The 26,596-nt window shown below is 46.9% G+C and overlaps 1 protein-coding gene across 1 annotated transcript; it reads right to left on the bottom strand.

Annotated features, from left to right (window-relative positions):
• Positions 1-13,798: 13,798 nt before the first annotated feature.
• LOC311598016 (large ribosomal subunit protein eL29-like) lies at positions 13,799-14,357 on the bottom strand. The gene has a single exon (XM_084782761.1). It carries the CDS (start codon positions 14,330-14,332, stop codon positions 13,868-13,870), a length of 465 nt encoding a protein of 154 aa, XP_084638887.1. The 5' UTR covers positions 14,333-14,357; the 3' UTR covers positions 13,799-13,867.
• Positions 14,358-26,596: the final 12,239 nt, after the last annotated feature.

The following is a 26,596-nucleotide window of genomic DNA, read 5'->3' on the forward strand; positions in this document are numbered from 1 at the left end:
GCGACCTTTGGGAACAACCCTTCCCTTTGGTTGCTTTTGTTGTATTTTGTCACAGCAATCAGACAAAAATAAGTAATACATCCATTATGTTCTTAGTGGGAGATGTTGGATAAACTCCACTAGGTCAATAAATTACCCCACAGAACCTGCAGAAAGGGGAGCAGTTACCTCCATAGTTAGTATAAAGAATCCTGGATTCGAAATAAACCTAAAGTCACACAGCTAAGTCATAGGAAAGCACATATGCTCCAATGATGTGCACAGCCTCCCCAAACCTTAACATGCGAGTCTGCCATAATGGGAAGTAAGTACAGTGATGGCACCCTCTTTACAGAGAAGTTATTTATTTATTTAATTTGTTGTGTGTTTTGTAGATACTAAAGATATCCCACCCCTCATACATACTACGTGCATGTGCTCCCGCTGAGCCCAGCTGGCACCAGCTGTGGAGTAAAGATCTAAAAGGCCAGTGTTGGTGTGTGAAGCTGAGCTGTGCCCGTCAGGCCCCTAAGTGCAGTGACCCCCAAGCTCTCCAAAGGGCTATACCAGCTAAGATGGACATGCCAGATCAGGGACCATGTGTCGCCTCCATGCTCAACCTTTCAAGTGGGAATCCTTACCTTCTTTTCAAAAGAAAAACATATTTGGGGATGCTAGACATGGTGGTGAATGCCTTAAATCCCAGGACTCAGCAGGTGGAGGGTTCGAGGACAGCTTGAAGCACACAGAGTTCCAGGACAGCCAGGGCAACACAGTGAGTTTTGTTTTGTTTTTGCTTTTGTTTTTGTTTGTTTTGTTTTTCAAGACAGGTTTTTTTTTTCTGCGTAGCCGTGGCTGTCCTGGACTCACTTTGTAGACCAGGCTGGCCTCGAACTCAACGAGATCCGCCTTACTCCTGCCTCCTGAGTGCTGGGCACAGTGAGATCTTGTCACACACACTGGAGAGATAGCTCTGCAGTTAAGAACACTGGCTCTGTTGGCAGAAGGACCTGATCAAGTTCCCAGCACACATCCACTCATAATTCCAGATCCAGAAGATCCAATGCCCTCTCTGGCCTCTGTTGAGACTGCACTGACAAAAACACAGACAAGACACCCATACACATAAAATATAAATGATGTCATTTTTCATATGCATGCAGTGCCCAGAGAGGCCAGAAGAGGGCACTGGATCCCCTGGAACAGGAGTCAATAGTGAGTGAGCCATGGCCTATTGCTGGGAACTGAACAGGATCTTCAGCAAAAGCACTGCGCACTTGACAGCTGTCTCTCCAGCTGCATCTTACGGTCTTTCAGAATTATCAGTAACATCTAACTATACCCCGAGAACAAGGTGTTTTCCGATTGGCTATTGGCATGTTGTAAATACCATTTTCTCTAATGTGCTCAGTTCATACTTAAATGTAATCTTTTTCTGAAATAACATGCCATCGCTTTCTTCTTTCAACCTCTCTTCTCCTTTTTCCTCGGACCGCTTTCCATCTCCGAAGTCCCATCAAACACTCAAAGATTTCCAACCCTGCGAGCAAGAACCAGTGAGCTGTGTAGAACTTATCCATGCACGTTCCCACGAGGTACTCGCCAGCCTTAGTGCTGCCTGATAGGCCCACACGGCTTGCAAGCCACTAAAACGAAACTGGATGCAAAGCTTACTGAACTCGTGGCCTTTCAACGACAAGGCTGGTAGGAAGGTTAAAGGGAGAATATTCTAGCCAAGGAAAAAGAGACTGGACACTTGCCCACTCAGCAGCACTTACAAGTGGGTTAGGAGACTGTCATGTAAATACGGGTGCGATTTCTTATTAATAAATGGCCAGAAAAAAACATCTAAGCACCGTAGCGACATGGCATTTCCCTAGCAGCAAAATTCAGACTAAACGGCCACCTGGGTCAGATCAGAAGAATCTACCGACTCAGAAACAACGATACAGCTATGCATGTAGCGCTCTGCTAATATGAACTCTCAGAATAAGCAGATTGCGCCCCCTAGAGGCGCTCACCAGCACCACAGAGAGAGCAGGGTGGGGGAAGCAGGCCTGCTCAGACCGGCTCTGCCCATCTCTCCTCACAGTTTCTCCCACAGAGATGATTTTTTTTTTCCTGTAGCTTCTCATCAATAATGAGTGTGCTGTGTAGAAAAGACAGAGTCTCAGCTGATGGGAGCTTGTATATTGTAGTGTCCCTCGAGGCTTGGGTCCCGGAACCCTGACTAAGGGCAGTAAAAAGAAGGGATAGACAAATCAGGTGCACATGTACAGTAAAGCCAGGATCAGGTGAGGCGCTCTAATGCTACCATGGCAACCCAGAAGCAAAGCATGCTTATTAGCTACAAGCACAGGGGAGAGGCTGGCTAGCCTGAGTAAGAGTTCTTTGCAGGTGAGCGGTCTCGGGCTGTAGACTTTCCAGAAAAGCCTCACCATTTCTCTTGAGCCTGGGCAGATAGGTAACGGCTCTGCCAATGTTTCATGGGTCCGAGGCCTTGGAGTAGTTAACAGGGTGGTGCCCGTGTGGACAATACACAACCGTTCGGGACTTCCTTCACTTAGGGCTTCCTCTGTAGGATGATGATTGCTGGGCCTAAAATGCAGCCTGGTGAGCTGGTTAGAGAGTTGGGGTTTGCAGAGAGTTGCAGCGCCCTCCGACTCCTTCACCCGTACATCCGGGTTCTCACAGGGACAAGGGCACGCACTGAGAAGAAAGAGCCTTTGCAAGCATTCATTTTATAAAAGTCATGAAACAGACAGGCCAGCGAAGACCGCCAGACACCAGCCAGGTGTGAGAAGCAGCGGCCGGATACTGCAGGCAACGTGACACAATGTATTTTCCTGTTGCCATGGAACTGCAAGAGGAGGAGGAAGGGTAAGAATGCCATAAAGGTTGAAACGCTGAGGGCAGAGAGCTCCCCAGAGACCCTGGAGTCCATAGGAGGTGAGTGTGACAACAGATCTTTTCCTTCATGGAGAACTGCGAGGAGCCCCACCCAGCTGCAGACTCTGGAGACTCTATGCTGTAGCTGGGGTGCTAATGGGTCTGCTTGGCATTGGCACCACGTGTGTCTTTCAACCATTCTTGGAAGAGGTCTTCATCTTTCATTAGTACCAGAAACTGGCCAAGGACCACATTTTCCAGTGGTGGGCACAATGATTTCTTCATTCCCCCACACAAGAGTGTGATATGCCTCTGCAGTGACCTTGCTTTCCTTCCTCTTTAAAAAGTAAAATATATAACCGGGCTTGGTGGCGCACACCTTTAATCTCAGCACTCGGGAGACAGAGGCAGGCAGATTGCTGTGAGTTCAAGGCCAGCCTGGTCTACAAAAGTGAGTCCAGGGCAGGCAGGACTGTTACACAGAGAAACCCTGTCTCATGGGGAAAAAAAAAAAAAAAAAAAAAAGGAAAATGTATGTCTTCTTCTTTGAACAACACACTGTGGTAGAAGTCATGGGCTGTGACTTCCGAGGACTGGTCAGAAGGACTGACAACTCCTGAGCCATTACCTTAAGAAGCTAGATTGCTTCTGAGGCACCAAGCTGAGGCTCAAGAGGAACGCAGAAGCGGTGCTCACTCCTGGCAGAGGAAGGTGTCCAGTGACCCCCCCACCCCCACCCCCAGCCCAGGTATGTGCCATTCCTGCAAAGGAGGCAACATATGGCCCCAGCTCCAGCGGTGGCTCCACATATGATGCAATCCAGCCACGTAATCTTGCATGCACCATGTGAATTCTGAAAACCAATGTGCATAATCAAACTTGCTGGGTTTGGGGCTATCTGCTGCACAGCTAGAGCAGATCTGAAAGAGTAGGTGCTGAGAGAGGAGCGGGTATTAAGATTTAACTGTTTGTGGGCTGGAGAGATGGCTCAGAGGTTAAGAGTACTAACTGCTCTTCCAGAGGTCCTGAGTTCAACTCCCAGCAACAACATGGTGGCTCACAACCATCTATAATGTGATCTGATGCCCTCTTCTGGTGTGCAGGTGTACATGCAGGTACAACACTATATACACAATAAATAAATAAATAAATCTTAAAAAAAAAAAGATTTAGCTGTTTGTAAACTCTAGCAGGAACATTTATCAACCTATTGGAAGAAACACACACACACACACACACACACACACACACGTGTATGTGTTGTGTTATGATACATTGTTGAGTCTTAGCAAGTATGTATGAATAAAGGGCAGATTAGATATGCACTACTGTTCTCTTTCTTTCTTTTCTTTTTTGAGACAGAGTTTCTCTGTGCAGCCCTGGCTCACACTGGACTCACTTTTGTAGACCAGACTGTCCTCAAACTCACAGAGAGCCACCTGCCTCCGCCTCCCGAGTGCTGGGATTAAAGGTGTGCACCACCACACCTGGCCAGTGTGCTATATTTACACTCACCAGCAATGAGCCCGACCCAGCTACTCGCTGCTTATCTCCCTCCGCTCCTGTCTATAAGATGAAAAGACTAATGTGGGCTGGAAGGTAGTGTGGTCAGCGTAAAGTCCTTCCTTGTGAGCATGAAGGCTTTTCCACTCATGCGCCCAGTGTGCACTGCAGCACCCCCAACACGGATGCCTACCTCCAAGAAAACCCAGAACTGAGAGGACAACCAGACAGGACATCAATAAAGAAACAGAGGATGTGACTGGCAAGCAGACCATTTGGATCTGATGGACTTTGAAGGCCATGGCAATCCTAATGTCAGAATACAGCTTTCTTCCTTTCAAGTACCCCCAGATAATTTTTCAGGATAGACCACAGTTTCTCAACAAAAGAAGTTTTACATGTTTTTAAATATCAAAGCCATATAAAAATATTTTTCTAATCAAAATGGAAACTGGAACTACGTGGCAGAAAAAATGTGAGAAATCCCTATATATGTCAGTCCTTTAACAACTACAAGGAAAATTAGAGAATATATATAGCTGGGCGTGGTGGCACACGCCTAATCCCAGCACTCGGGAGGCAGAGGCAGGTAGATCCCTGGGAGTTCAAGGCCAGCCTGGTCTACAAAGGAGTCCAGGATATCCAGGACTACATAGAGAAACTCTGTCTTGAAAAACCAAAAAAAAAAAAAAAAAAAAAAGGAAAGAAAGAAAAAAAAAATACAAAGTGTCAAGACTCCCAGAAGGCAGTAGCAATAAGCTGAGATGAATACACAGCTAAAGAGCGATAAAGAAACCTGTTAATAGCAGCTAGCTGTTACACCTGTTTACACATTAAGAAGTAAGGAAAAAGAACAAACTGGACCCAAAGTCAGCAGGAGAAATAAAGATTAGGGTAGTGACCCACACCACAAACAGTAGAAAATGAACAGAAATAAAATGATTTTATAAGTTGACAAAACTTGATTTAAAAATTACATGAAATGATGAAGGAGAGAGAGAGAGAGAGAGAGAGAGGGAACTCATATAGCTAAAACCAGAAATGAGAGAACAGTACCAGCAGCTTAGCTAATGGGGGTAAAATAAACAGAGCCCCAGAGTCACATAAACTACCAAGACCAAACAAAGAAGCAGCACGTGAGAAGAGAGCTGTAACTGACCACAGGACACTGTCAGCACCCAGAGCCTCCCAATGAGAAGAAACCCAGGACTGTTAGCCTCCCTAGAGAATTCCTTCTACCATCTGAAGAACAAGTTGCCTCTAACTCTTCCAAGACAGTAAAGGCGAGAAAGTGCCTCTAACCCCCTGAGAGCAGCAGGGTTCCAAAGCCAGCCCCAAATACTCCAGGAAAAGAAACCCCAGGGCCCTGACCTTTCCTCATGGAAAATCCTCAAGAAAATCCTAGCCAACAATCAACAGCTCATCTGAGGAGCTATTCCATGACCAAGTGACATTTATTCCTAGCAGACAAGGATGCTTCAGCTACAAGGCTCAGCCAGGCGTTTGCAGCATGGTGCACGGGGTAGAAGTGATTGCTGTGAAAGCCTGATGACTCGAGTTCAATCCCCAGAACTCAGTTTAAAAAGCCAACAGAGTGGTACCTATCTGCCATCCCAGCACTCCTCTAATGAAATGAGAGGAGGAGACAGAGGGTTGCCTGGAAGCTCACAGGCCAGCCTGCCAGGAGCACACAGCATAGCAGAAAACCTGAGAGACTCTGCTTTCACCAGATGGAAGGAGAACCAGCCTCTGACCACTGCTCGTACAGCTCAGCACAAGCACATGCACCATCACCACCATCACCACCATCACACCATGAACACTACCACCACACCCTGAACACTTATCACCAACAACACTACCACCATCACCACTACCACCACAAACAGTACTACCACACCATGAACACCCAACAACAACAACATTACCACTATCACCACTATCACACCATGAACATCACCACCACACCATGAACACCCAACAACAAGACTATCAACACCACTACCAACACCACCATACCACAACCACCAGTAACAACAGCACACATACCAACAACAACAACAAGATCACTACCTCCACCTCCACTACCACCAGCAACGGCAACAACATAGACACCACCTCACACCACCACTATCACCACTACCTCCACCAACACCAACAACAGTAATAAATACAAATTTAGAAATCAGTCAAGCCAACACACCATAAAACCAGAGTGAAGGAGAAAAACATATGACCATCTCTCTTAGTGAAGAGAGAAAATTTGAGACAATTCAACACCCTATGCACTGAGTCGCCATGAACTGCAGGCTCAACACAACAAAGGCCACATCCAGAGAGCCCACGGACAACGGTGAAGGATAGAGAGCTTCCCCCAAGTACCCAGACAAGACAAGGATGCCCTCTGCCACTTCTGCTTAACACAGTCCTAGCCAGAGAAACCAGACAAGGAAGGGAACGTCCAGGGCTAGCAGGAAGGCTCAGCAACTAAAGTCACTCCCCACCAAGCTGGACCACTACATGATGGACGGAGAGAACCGAGCTGTCCTCTGACCTTCTTGCACCCTTGGGCGCGCGCGCGCGCGTGCGCGCGCGCACACACACACACACACACACACACACACACACATGCACACACACACACACACATGCACACACACGCACACACATACACATGTACACACACACATGCACACACGCACACACACATGCACACACACGCACACACATGCACACACACACAGCACACACACGCACACACATGCACACACACACACATGCACACACACACATACACACACATACACTCATGCCACGCATACTGTGGCACAGCAGAGGCAGCCAGATCTCTGTGAGTTTGAGGCTCACCTGGTCTTTATAGCAAGTTCCAGGCCACAGTAAGACCATGTCTCAAAAACAAAACAAACAAAAAAGAATGGAAAAATTTAAAAGCAAACTTGGGGTCTGAAGCGAGGGCCCAGCGGTTAAAAGCACTGGCTGCTCTTCTAGAGGACCCAGGTTTAGCTCCCAGGACTCACGGGCAGCTCACAACTATAATTTCCAGGAAACTGGGTTCTTACCAGGAAAGGGTTGGGCCTGTAGTCTCCCTAAGGGCTCCGTGACACTCCTTAGAGGGTCTGGGGTTTCCCCAGATCTGGGGAGAGGAGGGACCCAGGTGAGCTCAGAGGCTATCTGGTAATGCCAGGCTTTGGTCTTAACTGCAGGGCCCAACTGGCTGGTCCACACCTCTTGAGTTACATAACTTTCTCCTTTGTTCTTAGTACAGAATTACATTATGATTTCAAATTTTGCACCAAACTTGTAATTTAAATAACATAACTTGAAAAATAATCAAGCTAAATGAACCCAGAGTTATTACAAAGAGTCCTGCGTAAAAGCTAGAACACAGTAAGCGATCAGTCAGTGTTTTCACCATTATCTGCCACAAACTGAGTTTTGATTAGAATTTTTACTCAGAAGCTCGCTGGTGTTTCTGTACTTGGAAGTTTTTGGATAAGCTGGCTAAGTGGTGCCGCAGAGTTCACACACACACACACACACACACACACACACACACACACACACACACACCCATGCAGGCACACACACGCGCACATACACACACACACACACATCCTTAACCCCAGAGAATGCTGAGAGCATTGTTATGTAACTGGACATTCAGTGTGTTTAAGTAACATCACATTAATTAAATTGTTTCTTCTTGCTGTTTTGTTTTGAGACAAGGTTTCACTGTGCAGCACTGGCTGGCCTTGAACTCACTGAGATTGCCTGCCTCTGCCTCCAAGTGTTGGGATTAAACACAGGCACTATTACAAGAATTAATTCTAGGGCACATTACCTGACTGTCTCCTAAAAGGATCTTTATTGATAACATATTTACAGTTACTATATTTTGCGACCCAAATATATTTATATTTCTTTGATACAATAAATGTCTCACCGTAATACAGTTGGAGAAACCTAAATCCATGAATTGGATAGATTGTTGGGCGAAAGTCTGCCATCTAGTGGCAACAATGGTTAATACATAAACAGTTTTAAAAAGAAACACCAAAGCACTTACTATGCCAACCCTCACAATGCTGTTTTATTTCTTTATGTTTTGGGATCTACAAGATTTTGTTTATTTTGAATGTCTTTTCAATAACTACTTCTCACAGTGCATGATGAGTCTCAAAAGGAGTTTCTTTTATAGCTTCACGGAGGGAGCGTGGGAACAAAAAAGCCGGAGCACGTAGACTCAGGGAATTCTAAGACGCATACACGTGAGTGCTTTCTTCCACAACCACAACAGTAAAACGAGGCAGTGGATAGAGTCATCGTCCGGGACAGAAGATGTCAATAAAAAGTAGTGATAGGCCCAGCAAGGCTCAGCAGGTAAACGTGTTTCCGTGCAAGCCTGTGGACCTGTGCTGGACTCCAGACGGCTATAACCAACAGGGGAGGGCTGTCTTCTGACCCACACGCCGAGGCACGCGTGCACCCCACCCCCACACACACTTGCTAATTTTTGTTAGAGTTTAGGTAGTGATAGTTGGGGATGTTGCTCATTGGAAGAATGACCTGCCTAGCAGGTGGGAGGCCCTGGGCTTGGTCCCTAGCACCCCAAAACAAAATACAGTGATGTTGATTATCACAGTAATCCTTAGCTTTGGAGGCCAGAGGCCAGACCTCGAACAGCAAGAGTTCTCTGTCATCTTTTGCAGTACCAATGCTCCTTATGGCCAATGAAGCTGTCAGAGTTCAGAAAGTATTGTTAAAGCAAAAAATCACCCATTGCATGTAGCCCACCGTCTTCGTTAGGTTTCGTGCTGTGAAGAGACACCATGAGTAGCTGGCTTACAGTTCAGAGGTTTAGTCCCTTATCATCATGGAGGGAAGCAGGGAAGCAGGCAGGCAGGCACGGTGCTGAAGAGGGAACTGAGAGGTCTACCTCTTGACCCGCAGGCAGCAAGGAGGAGACTCTTTTTGTTTCAATAATAAACTAACACACACTAACAATTATGACACATTTATGAAAACTACTAGGAAAGATTTACGTTCGCCAGGTCCACTCTGTGCATTTGGCAGCTTTGGAGAAAGTACGTATTGTCTGTCCTATCCTGATGAGGTTAGAGCTCTGCACCTACGTCATTTTCCCTATCCTTAGTATTATTGCCTATGTCTTCTTAACTCTTAAACAACTAAGCTTCATTTCAAGACTATAACTATCTAGTCTTCAAACCCATTAGAGACTTGAAAAGGAAATAAATATTATCTAAGTATGTAAGAAGTGCAGACAAGCAGATCCCAATCCTAAGAACGGACAGACAGCTGGCTACCTGCACAGTCACCCATAGGCCTCTATACTGCTGTATTTTAACCAGTTTAAACTCTATGGCCTTTCCCTACTTTAGTTCCTAGCATAACTGTGGCTCCTCTGTTAACACCTGCTGTCGCCTTTAGCCTATCAGAAGCCATTTGCCTCCAAGTGTCCATTTTGATCTTAAGGTGAAATTAAGTTCAAGTTCTCAGGCCCTATGTGCCTGAGACCAGGATAGTTCACTACTTGCTGCTTAGAATAAAACAACAGATGGTAAATGCGTGTTCTGCTTGAGTTAAAGATATTTATATTCTATTAGAGTTAAGGTCGCAACATCCTGCTACGTTCCCTTCTCCCAGAACATGGGAAACTGGAAAGTCCCCAAGCCTATATCCTAGCCAATGAGCTTAAAATGCTTTGTCTAGCCACCTGATACATTGTGCTCAGAACAAATTCCATTCTTCTGTTTAGCTAATCAAATGATGTAATGCTGCCCTACCACTTGGTTCCCACCTAGTTACTTAGTTGTTACCTGGTTACATTCTTTCTCTGTATAAAAAGCCTACCTTAGAAACAGACCAGCATCTAATTCCAGCATTTGGGAGACAGACGCAGGTGGATCTCTGTGAGTTTGAGACCAGCCTGGTCTACAAAGTGAGTTCAAGGTAGCCAAGGCTATACAAAGAAACTCTGTCTTGAAAACAAAAAACTCTGCAAAGGCACATTCAAGACAGTCACCATCTCTAACAGATGTGCAACCTCAAAACCAAACTCCCCAGATCCAAGGCAAAAGCCCACTGGAATTCTGAATAAGTATCAATAGGTAAAATGTGGGTTTATAATTTAATATATTGTATCTCTATGGGTTGCCATGCTAATTTCTCAAGCCCCTGTGAACTTTTCTCAAATGGAACCATGTTTATTTAATCTCTGTTTTATGATCTTCAAACCAGTAATCTTTTTCTAGTCTCCTTCTCTAAGTCTGTCTTATTTTGATCTGACTTTAAAAGGATATATAGAACTATGCTTAACTATTATTTGTATGTTGACAGTCGAAACAAACCTGCACGGAGTGCAAATGTTCTCCTCCACAGGGTTTTTCATTTTTTTAAACATGGAAAGTGTTTACTTATTTTTAAAATCTCTCTAGTCTCTCTATGGAGACTTATTATTTATACACTATAATTATTTATCTCTGTAGTACTTTTGACTGTTTAAGTTCAGTTGGTTTATTTATTTATTTTAGCATAAAAGTATTTTGAAACAATTTTTACCTGATTAGAAGTTTGACTAAGGGGGGCTGGAGAGGTGGCTCAGAGGTTAAGGGCACTGACTCCTCTTCCAGAGGTCCTGAGTTCAATTCCCAGCAACCATATGATGGCTCACAACCATCTATAATGTTTCTCATGCCCTCTTCTGGAATTCATACAGATAGAGCACTCATATACATAAAATAAATCTTTTTTTTAAAAAAAGAAAAGGTCTGATGAGTTTGTATTTTTAAATTTTTTCTTATTTATTTATTTATTATTTATCTTTTGTGTTCTTGCTTAGTCACACCTCCTTCCTTCTCTGTGACACAGACACAGCCTTAGAGGGCTAAGGCTAGCCTTAAAGAACAGCTGTTCTGAAAAGCTTTTTGCCTTCAGGGCATGCCTGAAGTGCCGGTCTGGTCTGCTTTTGCTCTATTTTATTTTATTTTTATTTTTATTTTATTTTTTTGCTCTCTTTTAAAGAGACCAGATCTCTTTTTTAGGGGGGGGGCAGGGGGGCAGATGTTCAAGACAGAGTTTCTCTGTGTAGCCTTGGCTGTCCTCAACTGACTTTGTAGACCAGGCTCTGCCTGCCTCTGCCTCCCTGAGTGCTGGGATTAAAGTCCTAGACCACCACACCTAGCTCTAGGCCTTTTTTTATTTTTTTTTAAAGAGACCGAGTTTAGAAGCTGTTTTGTTTTCAGGGAGACTTTGTGCCTCTGCCCAGGACTTCTTCCAGGTTAGTTTTGATTCTTTGCTCCGTGTACGAAACAGCTGTCCCTTAATCCCATCCACCTGACACAAGAGATTGATCATGCAGTTCACACAGACAAGACCGAAAACAACACCTGGAGCAAAGAGCAAAGTGGTGTTTCCTATTCCTGTTCCCAGTGGCCTCGCCCAAGTCTTCCCAGGGAAGCTCAGCTCCTCCACAAACCTCCTTCTGATCATCAATGGTGTGGGGGCCATTTTTCTCTTAGGAAGGAAAATGAGCAGTGAAACCAAAAGCCAGCTGGATGCCTCAGGTGCTTGCCATATGATTCTTAGGTCTCATATGCTAGACATTGTACCGGGCACTTAGGAGGTACAGGTTTCCTAACTCAGTCAACTGCAGTCTGTGGGAGCACCAGTCATGAAGTAAACACCTTTAAGATAATACTGTAAAAACAATGGAATGGTGCTGTGCGCGGGGCCCCAGTTTACAGCCCATTAGGACCATGGTGACCATCAAGAAGACCTATAGAAGGACTTGAAGGGTGACAGAGCAAATGGACAGCATTCTGTGACCAGATGACAGTGTGACAACTGTGTGTGATACCCCCACATGGCTCCGTGGACTGTAGACACTGGCAGGTGATGACATGTCAAGATGTGTTCATCAGCTGTGACAAGCGCTCCACTCTGGTGAGGGTGTCCAGAGTAGGTAGAGGGTGGTAGGGAGTCTCTGTGCTTCCCTCTTAGCTGTTCTCCAAGCTCAAAACTATCCTAGGGGGCTGGAGAGATGATTTAGTGGTTACAAGCTCTTGTCCGCTCTTCCAGAGGAGCAGGGTTCAATTCCCAGCACCCACACGACAGCTTACAGCTGTCTATAACTCCAGTTCCAAGGGATCTGATACCCTTATACCATTTCACATAACATTAAACACACACACACACACACACACACACACACACACACACACACACACATTGCTGGGCGGTGGTGGCGCACGCCTTTAATCCCAGCACTTGGGAGGCAGAGGCAGGTGGATCACTGGGAGTTAGAGGCCAGCCTGGTCTACAAAGTGAGTTCAGGACAGCCAAGGCTATACAGAGAAACCCTGTCTCGAAAATAAACACACACACACACACACACACTAATTTAAGATGGGTGAAGTGGCACACATCTTTAGTCCCAGTACTTGGGAGGCAGAGGCAAGTGGATCTCTGTGAGTTCGAGGCCAGCGAGTCCAGGATAGCCAATGCTACCAAGAAAAACCCTGTCTCGGGGTGGGGGTGGGGTGGGGGCAAACTATCCTAAAAGAATAATATCTATTTTATTGAGAGACACAAGAAGGTACTGGAGAGGTGCTCAGCAGTTAAGAGTACTTGGCTTTCTTGAGATGACCTAGCTGTGTTTCTGAGCACCCATGTGGGCAGTACACAATCACCTGTAACTCCAGTTTCCGGAGATCTGATGCCATCTTCCAACCTCCATAGGTACTCACACACATGTGCAACACACACACACACACACACACACACACACACGTGTGCGTATACCATAAACCTAAAGGCACAAGAAGAACACTTGGACCTCTTTTTTTTTCTTTCTTTGTTTTTCAGGTTTTTTGAGGCCGAGTTGCCCTGGCTGTTGTCCTAGACTCACTTTGTAGACCAGGCTGGCCTTGAACTCACAGAGATCTACCAGCTTTTGCCATGGAGTGCTGGGATTAAAGGTATGTACCACCACACCTGGCGAACACTTGGACTCTTAAAATAATGCAATCCCTTAAATGACAGAAGTCAGAGATGAGTCTACAACTACTAAAATTTCACTATCCCAACAGCAAAACTAGCACATTTTACCACAGGCAAAAAAAAAAAAAAATCACACATATTCATACATAATAAAGCCCAGAAATAATGCAAAGGCATATTTACACCCAGCACAGCCCTCAGCTTCATTGTTAGATTTGCATTTTAAGTTTCCCTGGTAAAAGTCAGTTAACTTTTTATTAAATGCAGTCTCAGCAATTAATAAAAAGCATTTTAACAATGTAAGTATCTTTTATTTATTTTTTATTTATTTATTTATTTATTTGAGCTTGCCTCAGGTTTATTTGTAAAAACAGCATAGGACACTGGTCACCTGTAAATAGTGTACAGTAGTTGTGTCACACCAGTCCATCTGTCTTCACATAGGCAGAAGCCTTTTCTATGGGGCCTTCACAGGGGCCTGGGCAGCTTTGGGAGCCTGAGCTGGGGCTGCAGCCTGGGCCTTAGGTGCGGCTTTTGCCTTGGTTTGAACCTTGGGCTGTGGTTGGCAGAGCCTACGACCCTTGCTCATGTAGCTTCGAATCTTCTTCCCAAGCTTGGGATGAGCGATGAAAGCGAGCCGGCTGAGTTTGTGGCTGGGGCTTTTCTGCATCTTTGGCTTAACGGCCTTAGGCTTCACAAGGGCTTTAATGGCTTCTGCGTGCACACTCATTGCCTTTGCGTTGTTTGCCTGCATCTTCTTCAGGCCTTTCTTGTTGTGCTTCTTGGCAAAGCGCATGTTCCTCAGGAACTTGGGGTCAACCCCCTTAAGAGATCCGTATCTTTGTGACTGGGGTTTCTTGATGCCATTTCTGTGCCATTTGCAGAACTGGTTGTGTGTGGTGTGGTTCTCGGACTTGGCCATGTCTGCACGGTAACCCACGGCTCCCACAGCGCCTGGGACCGGAAGAGGACAATGTAAGTGTCTTTTAAATGAGAGGTAGAGCTCAAGAGACAGCTCAGCCCTGCAATAAGGACATGGGTGTGGTCCCCAGGATGCACATAAACAGCCAGCTGTGCTGTCCTTGCTGTGGCCTTAGCCCTGGGAAGCTAGAAACAGCCTAGCCTAAAAGGGAGCCAGTGCCTGAGGGGTGACATCCTCTGACCTACACACACATGTACACTTCTATGTGTATAAACACACGTGCAAACGAATATGCAAATACACAATTCATAACTGTAAGGTTCGAATTACCTCTCTAGTTCAGTAAGACTTAATGCCGTATAGTACTTTTTCTATTACATCCAACGTAAACTTGCCTGGACCTTGCGTTTACTGCTCACAGGGATTGGAGTCGCCTGCCATGTCCACCGTGAAAAGGAAACTTGACAAACACTTATATCCATCATTAGATACACGTCACAGTCTTACTAAAGGCCTCACTTTCTTCAGTTGTATATCAAGAATATATTTTCTTTTTAGAATAATTTCTTAAGAAAGAGTCCATCAAAATAATCCGAGGAAAGGACTCAGGCTCTAAAATTAATTAGCATTTGAATGTACCAGACCCAAACCACTTCACCTATAAATTCAAAATTAGCATTCGTTTTTTTGTTGTTGTTGTTTGGGTTTTGTTTTGTTGTTGTTCTTGTTGTTTTAAGTCAGGTGTGTGAGAAATAATCAATAAATATCAAGACATTTAGTTGGGGCTTGTTTGCTGTGTTAGAGGCTAAGTCCGTTATCACCGTGGCGTGAAGCAGACAGGGATCGCGCTGGAGCAGAAGCTGAGAGGCTTATATCCTGATCTACAGGCAGCAGGCAGAGAGAGTGTGAGAGAGAGAGAGAGAGAGAGAGAGAGAGAGAGAGAGAGAGAGAGAGAGAGGACACAGACACAGACACAGAGAGAGACAGAGACAGACAGAGACAGAGACAGAGACAGAGAGACAGAGAGCTCAACGCCCCACCCTCCGGTGAACACCTCCTCCAGCAAGGCCACACCTCCTAACCTTCCCCTAGTGTCCACCAACTGGAATCAAACATGCAACACACTCTCCCAGGTTCATATAACCCTTGTTCACCCCGCGTAAAGCACACAAGCTGTTTCACAGAATGTCGTCTAAGAGTTGCTGTGTCACTGGGAGAGCTCCGAGCTAACACTAGAAGAGCAGTTTAGAGAAGACTTTCTCTCTCCGGGCATTCACTGCCAAGCTGGGACCCTCTAGGCTTCATTTCTTCCATCGGTGCCTGCGAGTTCCAGTGCCTGGACGCTCCGAAGGGAAGAAGCAGACCCCGGCCTGCTACTGCCCAAGAGAGCTGTGACACTGAAAACTTCAGAGAAGGACGGCTCCGGTGCCCGCCTTCGCCCCTGGATTCTGCAGGCCCACCTGTTCTGGCTCCACTTTATCCTTTCCAGCTGCAGGTGTGCAGCATCTGGTCGCTCTGAGGGAGGAGGCAGAGCCAGGAACCACTCTCCCATGCCCCCCTCCCCCCTCCCCGCCGCACCTCCCACAGGCTCTGGCTATGTAGCCCAGGCTAGCCTCAACTTGTAATTTTCTTGCCTCAGCCTCCCAAGTGCTTGGATGGCAGCAGGTCTGCACTATAAACTGACCTTTCAGACTAGAGAAGACAAGGCGGTCCTCCCTAGTCCTCTCTCTGCTAGAGTCCTCTGGGCTCCTTCTGCCCTTCCACGTTTACTCGATGCTCTGCACCTGTCTCCGCCAGATCAAGGTCGAGGCCATCAAAGTTAGAGATCTAGCCCAGGGCACCAGAGAGCTCCTAATACATTCAAGCATGCATACACATGTAAACACTTATACACACACACACACACACACACACACACACACACACACACAGAGCAATGTTTCCCCAGCTGTATTGTTACCCTCTGCCTGCTGGCACAGCATTGTCCTCAAGGGATTATCCATTCTTATCTGGCAATGCGCGCTGCACACTGGGCCCCAGCTATGTGACCTCCATCGAGTTGCTCACCGTTTCTCCATGGCCCTCCATTTCTTCTGTATGCTTGGGGGATGGATGACAGGTTCCTATTTCACCCAAATATTATGGAGATCAAATGAGCTAATATAGAAAGTTAGGCAGTCCCTGGATGTCTGCTGTGAAAGAAAAAAACAAAACACGAGCTGTTGCTTCCGCCATGAAGAGTAAAGAGGGTGGTGGGTGTGAGGGAGCTGACGTGGTGTGCATGCTCCTCAAGAAGCACCCCCCGTTAAGCTTTGCCATGGGGTGTACCTTGCAGGTCTCCCCTTTCCCTGAGCCAGAGCTGGCTGAAGGTGGGGGCTTCTCTTGGTATATCTGAGAGTTTCTCGTTCCCTGGGAAGCTGGCATTGCCAGCCAGTGCCCATTGTAGGCTGCTTTCCTTAAGGTGAAAGAACAGTGGGTTTCTAGTGTTTTCCTGACCCTTCCTTCTAACCTCACTGCTACCTTAGCCTCTTTTTTTTTTTCAAATCTCGAGAAATCACATTGTAGTTGTACAAGAGGAAGTGTGCCAACATTCTGAAATGACAAATGAGATGGTGATGATGCCACTGCCCGGACCTAATCATTGCCCAGCGCACACACGGCAGCAAGCTTCACAAGCATGCTCAACCACTGTTGGTTAAAATATGTCAGAGCAACAGAAACAGCACTACCCAATGACACACTTGCCACTTTAGGTGTGTAGATAGTTGAGCTTTTCCTAACTTCTATCATCCTACGGGCACACACTGAAACCCTGAGGCCACCCACACATCCAGCAAACAACCGGCTGGTGGCACTTGCCTCTTGGCCTCCAGCTTTGGGCTCTACTCTGTATCCCATACAATGTCTTAGAGGATGCTAAGGCCTCCAGTGGGTCTGTTACCCAGGCCTAGGACTTGGGACCAAATAATTCAAATGCATTGTTGTGATTTCTTGGTGAGCTTGAAATCATTAGGAAGGAAATGAAAATGGAGCTGGTAATGATTGGAATCCAGAACCACAAATTCATTTGACTAAAATTTTGGAATCTAGGCCAGAAGAAGAAGAGGAGGAGGAGGAGGAGAAAGAAGAAGAAGAGGAAGAGGAGGAGGAGGAGGAGAGGAGGGGAGGGGGAGGAGGAGGGGAAAGGGAAGGAGGAAAAGGAAGAGGAGGAAGAGGAAGAGAAAGAGGAAGGGGAGAGGAGGGGAGGGGAAGGAGAAGAGGAGGGGGGAAAGAGGAAGGAGGAAGAGGAAGAAGAAGAAGAAGAAGAAGAAGAGAGATTTGAGCATTTGAGAAGGGAGTATCAGCAGTCAGGTTCTCTAGAGGAACAGGACCAATATTTAATATATATTCACACCTCTATTAAGATAATTTATCAAGTCATCTTGCATTAAAATAGTAACAACAATTGTCTCACACCTGAGAGACTGAGAACCTAGTAGTTGCTTGGTCCTTGAGGCTAATGCCTCAGCAACCTCAATTTGCTGCCCCAAACGTCAAAGGTTCTTGGAGAGCTTGCTGGTCTTTCCTCCACATGGGGAGCCTGGGACTAGTTCTGCAGTCGCTGAAGGAGCCAACAGCAGCAGTAGCAATGGGGCAAATCAACTCGGTGGCCAGAGTCCTCTGTCCCCTCTCCAGTCTCACCTTAACTATCATCTTTGCAGCAGTATCCGTAGCTGCCCTCTCTCTGGCCACGCGTCCCCACTTTCACGCACTCTCCCAAACTCCTCGGAAACAGCACTGACAGGAGGGGCCTTAATGTTCATGATGACTCCTTTCTCCCTCGGTGCTGGGCACAGCAGGCCAAGGTCTCCACTGGCCTTAACTTTATGCTCCTGACTCGGGAGTTTATGGAGGAGCATGGCATGGAGGACAAGGGCTGGGTTGGGCGTGGATTCCCAGCATAACCGCTCTTGCTAGTTAGGGTTTCTATTGCTGTGAAGACCATGACCACGGCAGCTCTTATAAAGGAGACATTTAGCTAGGGCTGGCTTCCAGTTTAGAAGTTTTGTCCATTGATCACAGCAGAAAGTGTAATGGCATGCAGGCTATGCTGCCGGAGAAGGAGCTGAGAGTTCTACATCTGGATCTGTAGGCAGCAGGAAGACAGAGTGAGCTACTGGGCCTGGCTTGAGCTTTTAAAACCTCAAAGCCCACCTCGCAGTGGCACACTTCCTCCAACAAGGCCACACCCCCTAATGGTGCCACTCCCTCTGACCCTGTGGAGAGCATTTTCATTCAAACCACCGCACCCTATATGTGTCTGAGCTGCTCCCCAGAACCAGGCCATGGTTACCACTTGAAGAGGTTGTCACTAGGTCCCCAGCCTCCACTTTTCTCTTCTTTCCTTTTTTTTTTTTTTTTTTGTTGTTGTTGTTTTTGTTTTGTTTTGTTTTCGAGACAAGCTTTCTCTGTATAGCCTTGGCTGTCCTGGACTTGCTTTGTAGACCAGGCTGGCCTTGAATTCACAGAGATCCACCTGCCTCTGTTTCCTGAGTGCTGGGATTAAAGGCATGCGCCATCATGCCCAGCTTCTTCTTTTCTTAAAACCTGAAAAAAATAGTTCCTAGCATTCTCAACATTGGCAACTATAGAATCTAAATACTGATCAACCCCATAGAACACTGAAGACAATCTACACTTTGCAGCATCAAACACTCTGTCAAGACATAATCCTTTACGTCAAACAAACATTCATATCATTAATATGCAAATCTGCTTTCATGTTTAGTAAGTAGTAACATCATTTGTATACTAAAGCACTAATTAAAATTTTGTTTTTACTGGAGCTGGAGAGATGGCTCAGAGGTTAAGAGCACTGGCTGCTCTTCCAGAGGTCCTGAGTTCAATTCCCAGCAACTACATGGTGGCTCACAACCATCTATAATAAGATCTGGTGCCCTCTTCTGGTCTGCTGGTTCACATGCGGGCAGAGTACTATATAAATAATAAATAAATCTTTTTTTAAAAATGTGTTTTTACTTTATATGCATAAGTGTTTTGCCTACATGTATGTCTATCTACCACTTATGTGCTTTGTGTTCATGGAGGTAGAAGAAGGCATCAGATTTCTTGGTACTGGAACTACAGGTGGTTGTGAGCCACCATGTGGGTGCTGGGAACTGAACCTGTGTCCTATGTAAGAACAGGAAGCGTGGGCTGGAGAGATGGCTCAGTGGTTAGAGCACTGTCTGTTCTTCCAGAGGTCCTGAGTTCAATTCCCAGCAACCACATGGTGGCTCACAACCATCTATCATGAGATCTGGTTCCTTCTGGTGTGCAGGTGTGCATGCAAACAGAACACTGTATATGTAATAAATAAATCTTAGAAGAAGAAGAAGAAGAAGAAGAAGAAGAAGAAGAAGAAGAAGAAGAAGAAGAAGAAGAAGAAGCACTCTTTTCTCCAGCTCCCCAAAGCATTGATTTAAAATATAGTTTTATTTTATCTAATGATTTACTGTCAGTAGATGTTTGATTTGCACACCTGCCTCATACAGCCACGTACTTGGGCCATCACAAAATTCCTTGAGTGAGGAGTTGGGAGGGGAAGGAGTTTAAGAAGCCAGAGGCCTAACTCTAACCTCGCCAGCCTTCTAGGATGGCTGAGCTTCTTGACAGCTCTCCAACAGCTCATTTTCGGTTTTCATTTTAGACATTCTGGTGAGAAGCAGATTCTTCCTGCAGCTGTGCTTTCCATTTCCTTAATGGCCAAAGGTATCAACCATCGCTGCATGTGCATTTTGGTTAGTTGTGTACCCTTTAAAAAATATGTTTGGCTTTATTTTCTGTATTTGAATGTTTTACACACACACACACACACACACACACACACACACACACACACACACAGAGCAGTTGGGGGTTGGTCTGGTCCTCTATGCATTCAGATGCTAAATTCTGGGCTCCAGGATCTGGTTGCAGTCCAGAAAAGTGCATTCTCACGTACCCCAAACAATGCTGTGTGAACTTTGCTCCCCAATTATCGCTGATTGGTTAATAACGAGGGGCTGGACAGCCTTTAACTGTGCAGAAGAGAGGTAGGTGGGGTTCTGGTTCCCCAGCTTGGGGTCTCAGGTAGGGGGACCTCAAGGACAGAGAAGGGGAAGCAGGAAATTCCCTCTGGGCAGTATGGACCATGAGCACAAAGCCGTGAGGGCTGCCTGATGGAGCAGAAAGCAGCCCAGACAGGAACAGCACAGAAAATGCTATTGGGGAACATGGCTGGGAAAATATAGCAACATAGCTTAGAGTCTGCCCAGTTCTAGTGCTTTAAAGCGTATTATAAATCTAATAAGTCTCTGCGTCATTTAATCAGGAACTAAAAGGTCTAAAGTGGGGTAGAAATCCCTAGGAGATAATTAGAAGCAAAAGGGAGCATAGCAAACTCCCCCTAAATTAATTCCAATTCAGTGCCATGTGCATGCCTGGTGCCTAAGGAGAAGGGTATCAGATGCCCTGGAAGGGGAGTTAAGATGGCTGTGAGCCACCGTGTGGGTGCTGGAAGATGAACCCTTGTCCTCTGCAAGAGCAACAAGTGCTCTTTTTATTTTAAACTCTTCATTGATTCTTTGTGAATTTCACGTCATGTGCCCCAATCCCACTTATCTCCCCATCCCCCCATATCTGCCCTCTTCCCTTGCAACCCCCGCCCCCAAAAGAAAGAAATCTCACTGTGGAATTTGTAGCATGCTACAGTGTGTCACACAGTGTACCCTTTTATACACATCTTTGTTTGCAAACGTTCATTACAAAGAGTCACCGGTCTCATTCGAGGCCTCTGGCTTCTGCTACACCATCAATATTGGATCTTTACTGGGACTCCTCTCAGATATGCTGCTGTTGCCCCATGACGTGGAGATCCTGCCCCTTTGGATCTGCAGGACCAGCCTTTCTCATGCTCCAGCAGTTCAAGGATGCAGCAGATGTTGGGATGGGCCAACTCAAAGCCCCGCCCGGAGCCTGGGTGGTAGCTGAGTTGGTTAACCCACTAGCTCTCCCGCATCCACACCACTAGGGAGAGCACTGCCCCCAGCTAGCTCAATCAATGCTGCAGCTGGCAAGGGGCAGGGCCGGCTCACCTGCACCCCTGCCACCAGGGCCATCTCTCCTGTACTGCCCCGATGAGGCATAAGGCCTGCTCTCCAGAGTGCTGAAACTAATGAGGGTCAGGGCCAACTCTCCCACTCTCATGACCTCAGGGCCAGCTCTCCTGCCTGCCAGAAAGGGCAAAAGACCAGTAAGGGAAGGCAACTCTCTCACACCACTGCAGATGAGGGGAGGGCCAGCTTTCCCATGCTCATACCCACAGGGCCAGCTTCCTGAGTCCCCACCACCAGGGACAACTCTACTGTGTTGCCCTGGGTGGATTGTGAAACCTGCTCTCCTGAGTAATGCAGGCAGTGAGGGGAGGGGTCATCTCCGTGCAGGCAGCTCTTCGTTATCAACATGGTCCTAGATAGTAGACCACACCAGGGACAAAGACATGGTCTTTGGTGATAATATGGATCACAGACATCAACACAGACCCCTGATGCTACATGGCCAGGGACCTAGACATGGCCCTCTTTGTATCTGCCCAGGACTTCTCCATGGCCTCAGGTGGCATTGCAGGCTTCTCACATTAGGATGCTCCTCTCCATTTTCTCATCTCCAGGTCTGCCTCTTCACAGTGCTCAAACTGTTCTTCTTCTACTCTTTCTCTCCCATCTTTCCACCTCATACTTTCACACCAGCGGGGCTCATGCTGTGGCAGGCCACATGGTGGGCATGGCTTCTGGGCACCTGCAATTGTTTGTCCAACCCATAGATTCCAAAGGGAATACATCTCTGGCCAAGATTAAACACAGCACAGTAAAACCGCAATTCAACAGACAGGCGTCCAGCTTCATGGTTGAACCACCTCCACAGCCAACCAGGGAGATCAGCAGGTAGGCCACTGAGGAGAAGTACACACAGCAGGACATGTCCAGTCAGCACTGGTCTCCATTCTGCAGGTCCTGCTCTTCCTCCTGGACTAGAATGCAGCTCTGGGAGTCACAGCACTCACACAGTGGTTGGTTTTCTCAAAGGACGAAGGCTCAGGCTCACTGGCACTTGCATTTGTTACCGGCTCTGCTGACAGACAGAGTAACTCACCGTTTCCCAAGGAACAAGATCAGCAACTGCCTTCGGGTCTCCAGTTCCACCTCTCTACATAGAGCACAAACCGCTTGCTTGGCTTCTCTTCCTCCTCCATCTCTCCTCCACCACCTATGTGCTCACTTTGCCAAGCCAGGCCCTGTGGGGCCACAGTGCTGTCCTGGTGCCTCACAGTGCACCCCAGCCCTGCCACAGCTAGTGCTCTTAAACACTGAGCCAATTTTCTAGCCCTGCCCCCAATACTTTACTGAATATCTTCTTTGGAGAATTGTCTTTCAAGTCCTTAGCCTATTCCTTCCCTGTCTCTCTCCCCTCTTTATTTGCATATGTATGAGTGTGCTGTACCTGTGTGAAAGTGGTATATATGTGTGTGCTGCCTGTGAGCGCAAGTGTGTACACAGAAGCACTACATATGTGCTGGCATATGTAGAAGCCAGACGAGACTGTATGTCCTGCTCAATCCCACCCTGTTACTCCTTTGAGAAGCATCTCTCACTGAACCTGGAAGTAGGCTGGTGGCCTGCAATCCCCTGCCACCCTCTTGTCTTCTCCTGGGCCCTGGGGTTATAGCCCTGCCTGGCTTTTTGCAAGAGCATTAGCATCTTAAGGTCAGGTCCTAATGAGCCAATGGCAACCTCTCTTACCCTTCAGCCCATGTCCTGTGCTACCATTTTTGTTACTTAGGCACTTGTTTTGTTTGTTTTTCAAGACAGGGTTTCTCAGTGTCACCCTGGCTGTCCTGGAACTTTCTCTGTAGACCAGGCTGGCCTCAAACTCAAGAGATTCACCTGCCATTGCCTCCTGAGTGCTGAGATTAAGGGTGTCCCCCACTTTATCTGGTTTTGTTACTGAGTTTTAGGAGTTCTCTGTGTATTTGATTTTTTTTTGTAGTTGTTGTTTTTTGTTTGTTTTTGTTTTTCCGAGACAGGGTCTCTCTGTGTACCCTTGGCTGTCCTGGACTCGCTTTGTAGACCAGGCTGGCCTTGAACTCACAGCGATCCACCTGCCTCTGCCTCCCGAGTGCTGGGATTAAAGGTGTGCGCCACCATGCTGGGCCCAATAAACATTTTTTAAAAGCTAAATAAAAATCAATCTCACCTATGTGTGACCATTCACTTGTCCTGTGCCTTTCTCAGAACATGTTGGCCACTGCCTTCATATGAGAAAGCTCCACACCATGAAACTGCAGCATCTTGGCCTCCAACCTTGGTCCTGTCTCTTTCTAGATGTAGGCTTAAGCAGGTTTGATAATGTCCCTCTTGTCCAGTGTCCCCATCTGTCAGAACAAAATGTCTTGTGGGCAAACTCCAGAGGAAGGAGGATTTGGATGCTGTTTTTCCCTCTGCAGTATTATTTCCAGCATCTGGTAAGAGCCTTCTTGTAGAATCTGTTCCATAAAGGTTATTGTTACCACACCCATGACTGCCAATGGCTTACGGAGAACACATTCGCCTACAACTGTCTGCTATAACATTCTTTTTTAAATGTACTACATTGTTTCTTTATGGGTGGGTGCACACTCACCTTGGCTTACCTGTGGAGGTCAGGGAACAATTTGTGGGAGGAGTCGTTCTCATCGGGTCCCACCTATCAAACCCAGGCTGCCAGACTTGGTGGCAGACACCTTTAGCCGCTGAGCCGTCTCGTGGGCCCTTTCTTGCGTCATTGTCATTCTTGTCTCAAGCAACCTAAACGAACTCCGACCTATTTATCGGAGATGGATTTATTTACCCAGACAACACGGGTCACGTGCTGATGCCCTGGGAAGGCTGGAGGCGCAGGTCCCAGCTTTTCAAGTCTGTCTCCTGCCTTCCTGAAAGGAGGCCAATGCAAACCACGCCCCTTCCTTGCTTCTGGCTACTTTCTCAGGGTAACACTCTTCTTCCTGCTCTTCTTTCAGTTAAAGGCACACCCAGCTTCCAGGCTCAGCAGAAACGCTGCTGCCTTCTCCTAGTCCTTACTGACTACCCACGCAACATTTTCCTCTGTGGTCTTCAAATGCCCTATGACTTTCATTCTGCCTTTAGGATAGTTACATCTCCTGTCTGGACTATGTTTCTTGGGGTCAAAACCCATGTTCACAGCTTTGTGTCTATCAATAAGAAATTGCAGCCAGACATTGATGGTAGGTGCCTTAAATCCCAGCTCTTGGGAGGCAGTGGCAAGCAGATCTCTGAGTTAGAGGCTAGCCTGGTCTACAGAGCGAGTTCCAGGACAGTCTGTCTTGAAAAAGCAAAATAATTAATTAATTAATAAAAAACAAAATGAATTTAAAAAAAAAAAAGAAAGAAAAGAAAAAGAAAGAAACTCAAGAAATTTCCCCAGAGCAAAATATCTGTTTGCTCTAGAAATCATCACAATACTAAGTTTAACACACAAGCCCGGAACCTAAAGCCACCTGCCACTGTGTCCGGATCCTGTGCTGCCTTTTTGTCTCTTTCCTGCTGCACTTAGAATCTTCTACAAACGGGTACACGGGCTCCTTACTTTTGCTTGGCTCTGGTTTGTCTATTATAACTGTCAGCCTGCAGCTCTATTGTCAAGTACAGATAGGTTTAGTCCTCATTAGCTCTTAACTCCTGAGATCTGGCCTCTCTCCAGGGACGGGATGAGCTAAGAGGTGTGGCTAGGCAACTGCTGCACGCACTTACGTCATAGGGAGGCCCTGGGGCTTAGGCTGTGTGGCTGCTCTGCAGTGGGGCCTCTGAGGTGTTGTTATCATTTCTCTGCTTGTAGCTGTCCTCTCTGGCTCATGAGCACTCACTGGTCACAGATATATAGCTGCTGCACACATCCCTTGCATAGCCTCTGCACTGCCTATAGCTGCTGCACACATCCCTTGCAGGGCCTCTGCACTGCCTATAGCTGCTGCACACATCCCTTGCAGGGCCTCTGCACTGCCTATAGCTGCTGCACACATCCCTTGCAGGGCCTCTGCACTGCCTATAGCTGTTGCACACATCCCTTGCAGGGCCTCTGCACTGCCTATAGCTGCTGCACACATCCCTTGCAGGGCCTCTGCACTGCCTATAGCTGCTGCACACATCCCTTGCAGGGCCTCTGCACTGCCTATAGCTGCTGCACACATCCCTTGCAGGGCCTCTGCACTGCCTATAGCTGCTGCACACATCCCTTGCAGGGCCTCTGCACTGCCTATAGCTGCTGCACACATCCCTTGCAGGGCCTCTGCACTGCCTATAGCTGCTGCACACATCCCTTGCAGGGCCTCTGCACTGCCTATAACTGTTGCACACATCCCTTGCATAGCCTCTGCCAGTCATTGCTTCCTTGCTGCCCTGGAAAAGATGAACAAACACCACCCCCAGGATGCCATACCAGCAACCCAAGCCCCATTAGCCAGAGACTCCCTGGCCATCCCAACAGATATGGAAATTAAGTGGGACACACAGAGCAGACGTTGTCTCAACAGTGGGTATCCCAGCATGCCAATGCCCCCACAACTCAGAGATGGGTCTTTTCTATCCTCGGCTCTCCATGCCAACTGCAGCTCTACAGGACAGTCATCCACAGCCTGAGCTGGGCATGCATCACGACTTCCAGGTCTGAATTTTCATTCCCCCTCCGAGTCTGTGACAATGACAAGTGACCCATCAACTCAGCTGCCTCTTCTTGGAAAGAGTACACATAGCATTCGTCTGGAAGGCATGAAATTCGGTGATCTACTGAAGGACCTTAGACCAGAGCCAGGAGTGTGGCCCAGTGGCTTGCTTAACATCCATGATGATTTAAGCCCTCAGCACTACAAAAGAGAAATTAGGTTTCTGGCAGTGTCTAGTACTTCATAAGCATCTTAGTAATGGGGCTGGAGAGATGGCTCAGAGGTTAAGAGCACTGGCTGCTCTTCCAGAGGATCCAATTTCAAACCCCGGTAGCCAACATGATGGCTCACAACCAACTGTACCTCTAGTCCCAGGGGATCTGACGCCCTCCTCTGGCTCCCCCAGGCCCCAGGCACACATGTAGTGCACACACAGACATTCATGCAGGCAAACACCCATACACATAACATCGAAAATAAAACATCAATTAGTTAAGTGGGCTGATACACACACCCTCCACTCAAACATC

Source organism: Acomys minous (assembly GCF_964271855.1).
Source record: "Acomys minous genome assembly, chromosome: 5".
NCBI lineage: Eukaryota > Metazoa > Chordata > Mammalia > Rodentia > Muridae > Acomys > Acomys minous.

Bases quoted from the DNA above. Each gene is read 5' to 3' on its own strand.
- LOC311598016 (XM_084782761.1), bottom strand. From the start codon at position 14,332: ATGGCCAAGTCCGAGAACCACACCACACACAACCAGTTCTGCAAATGG.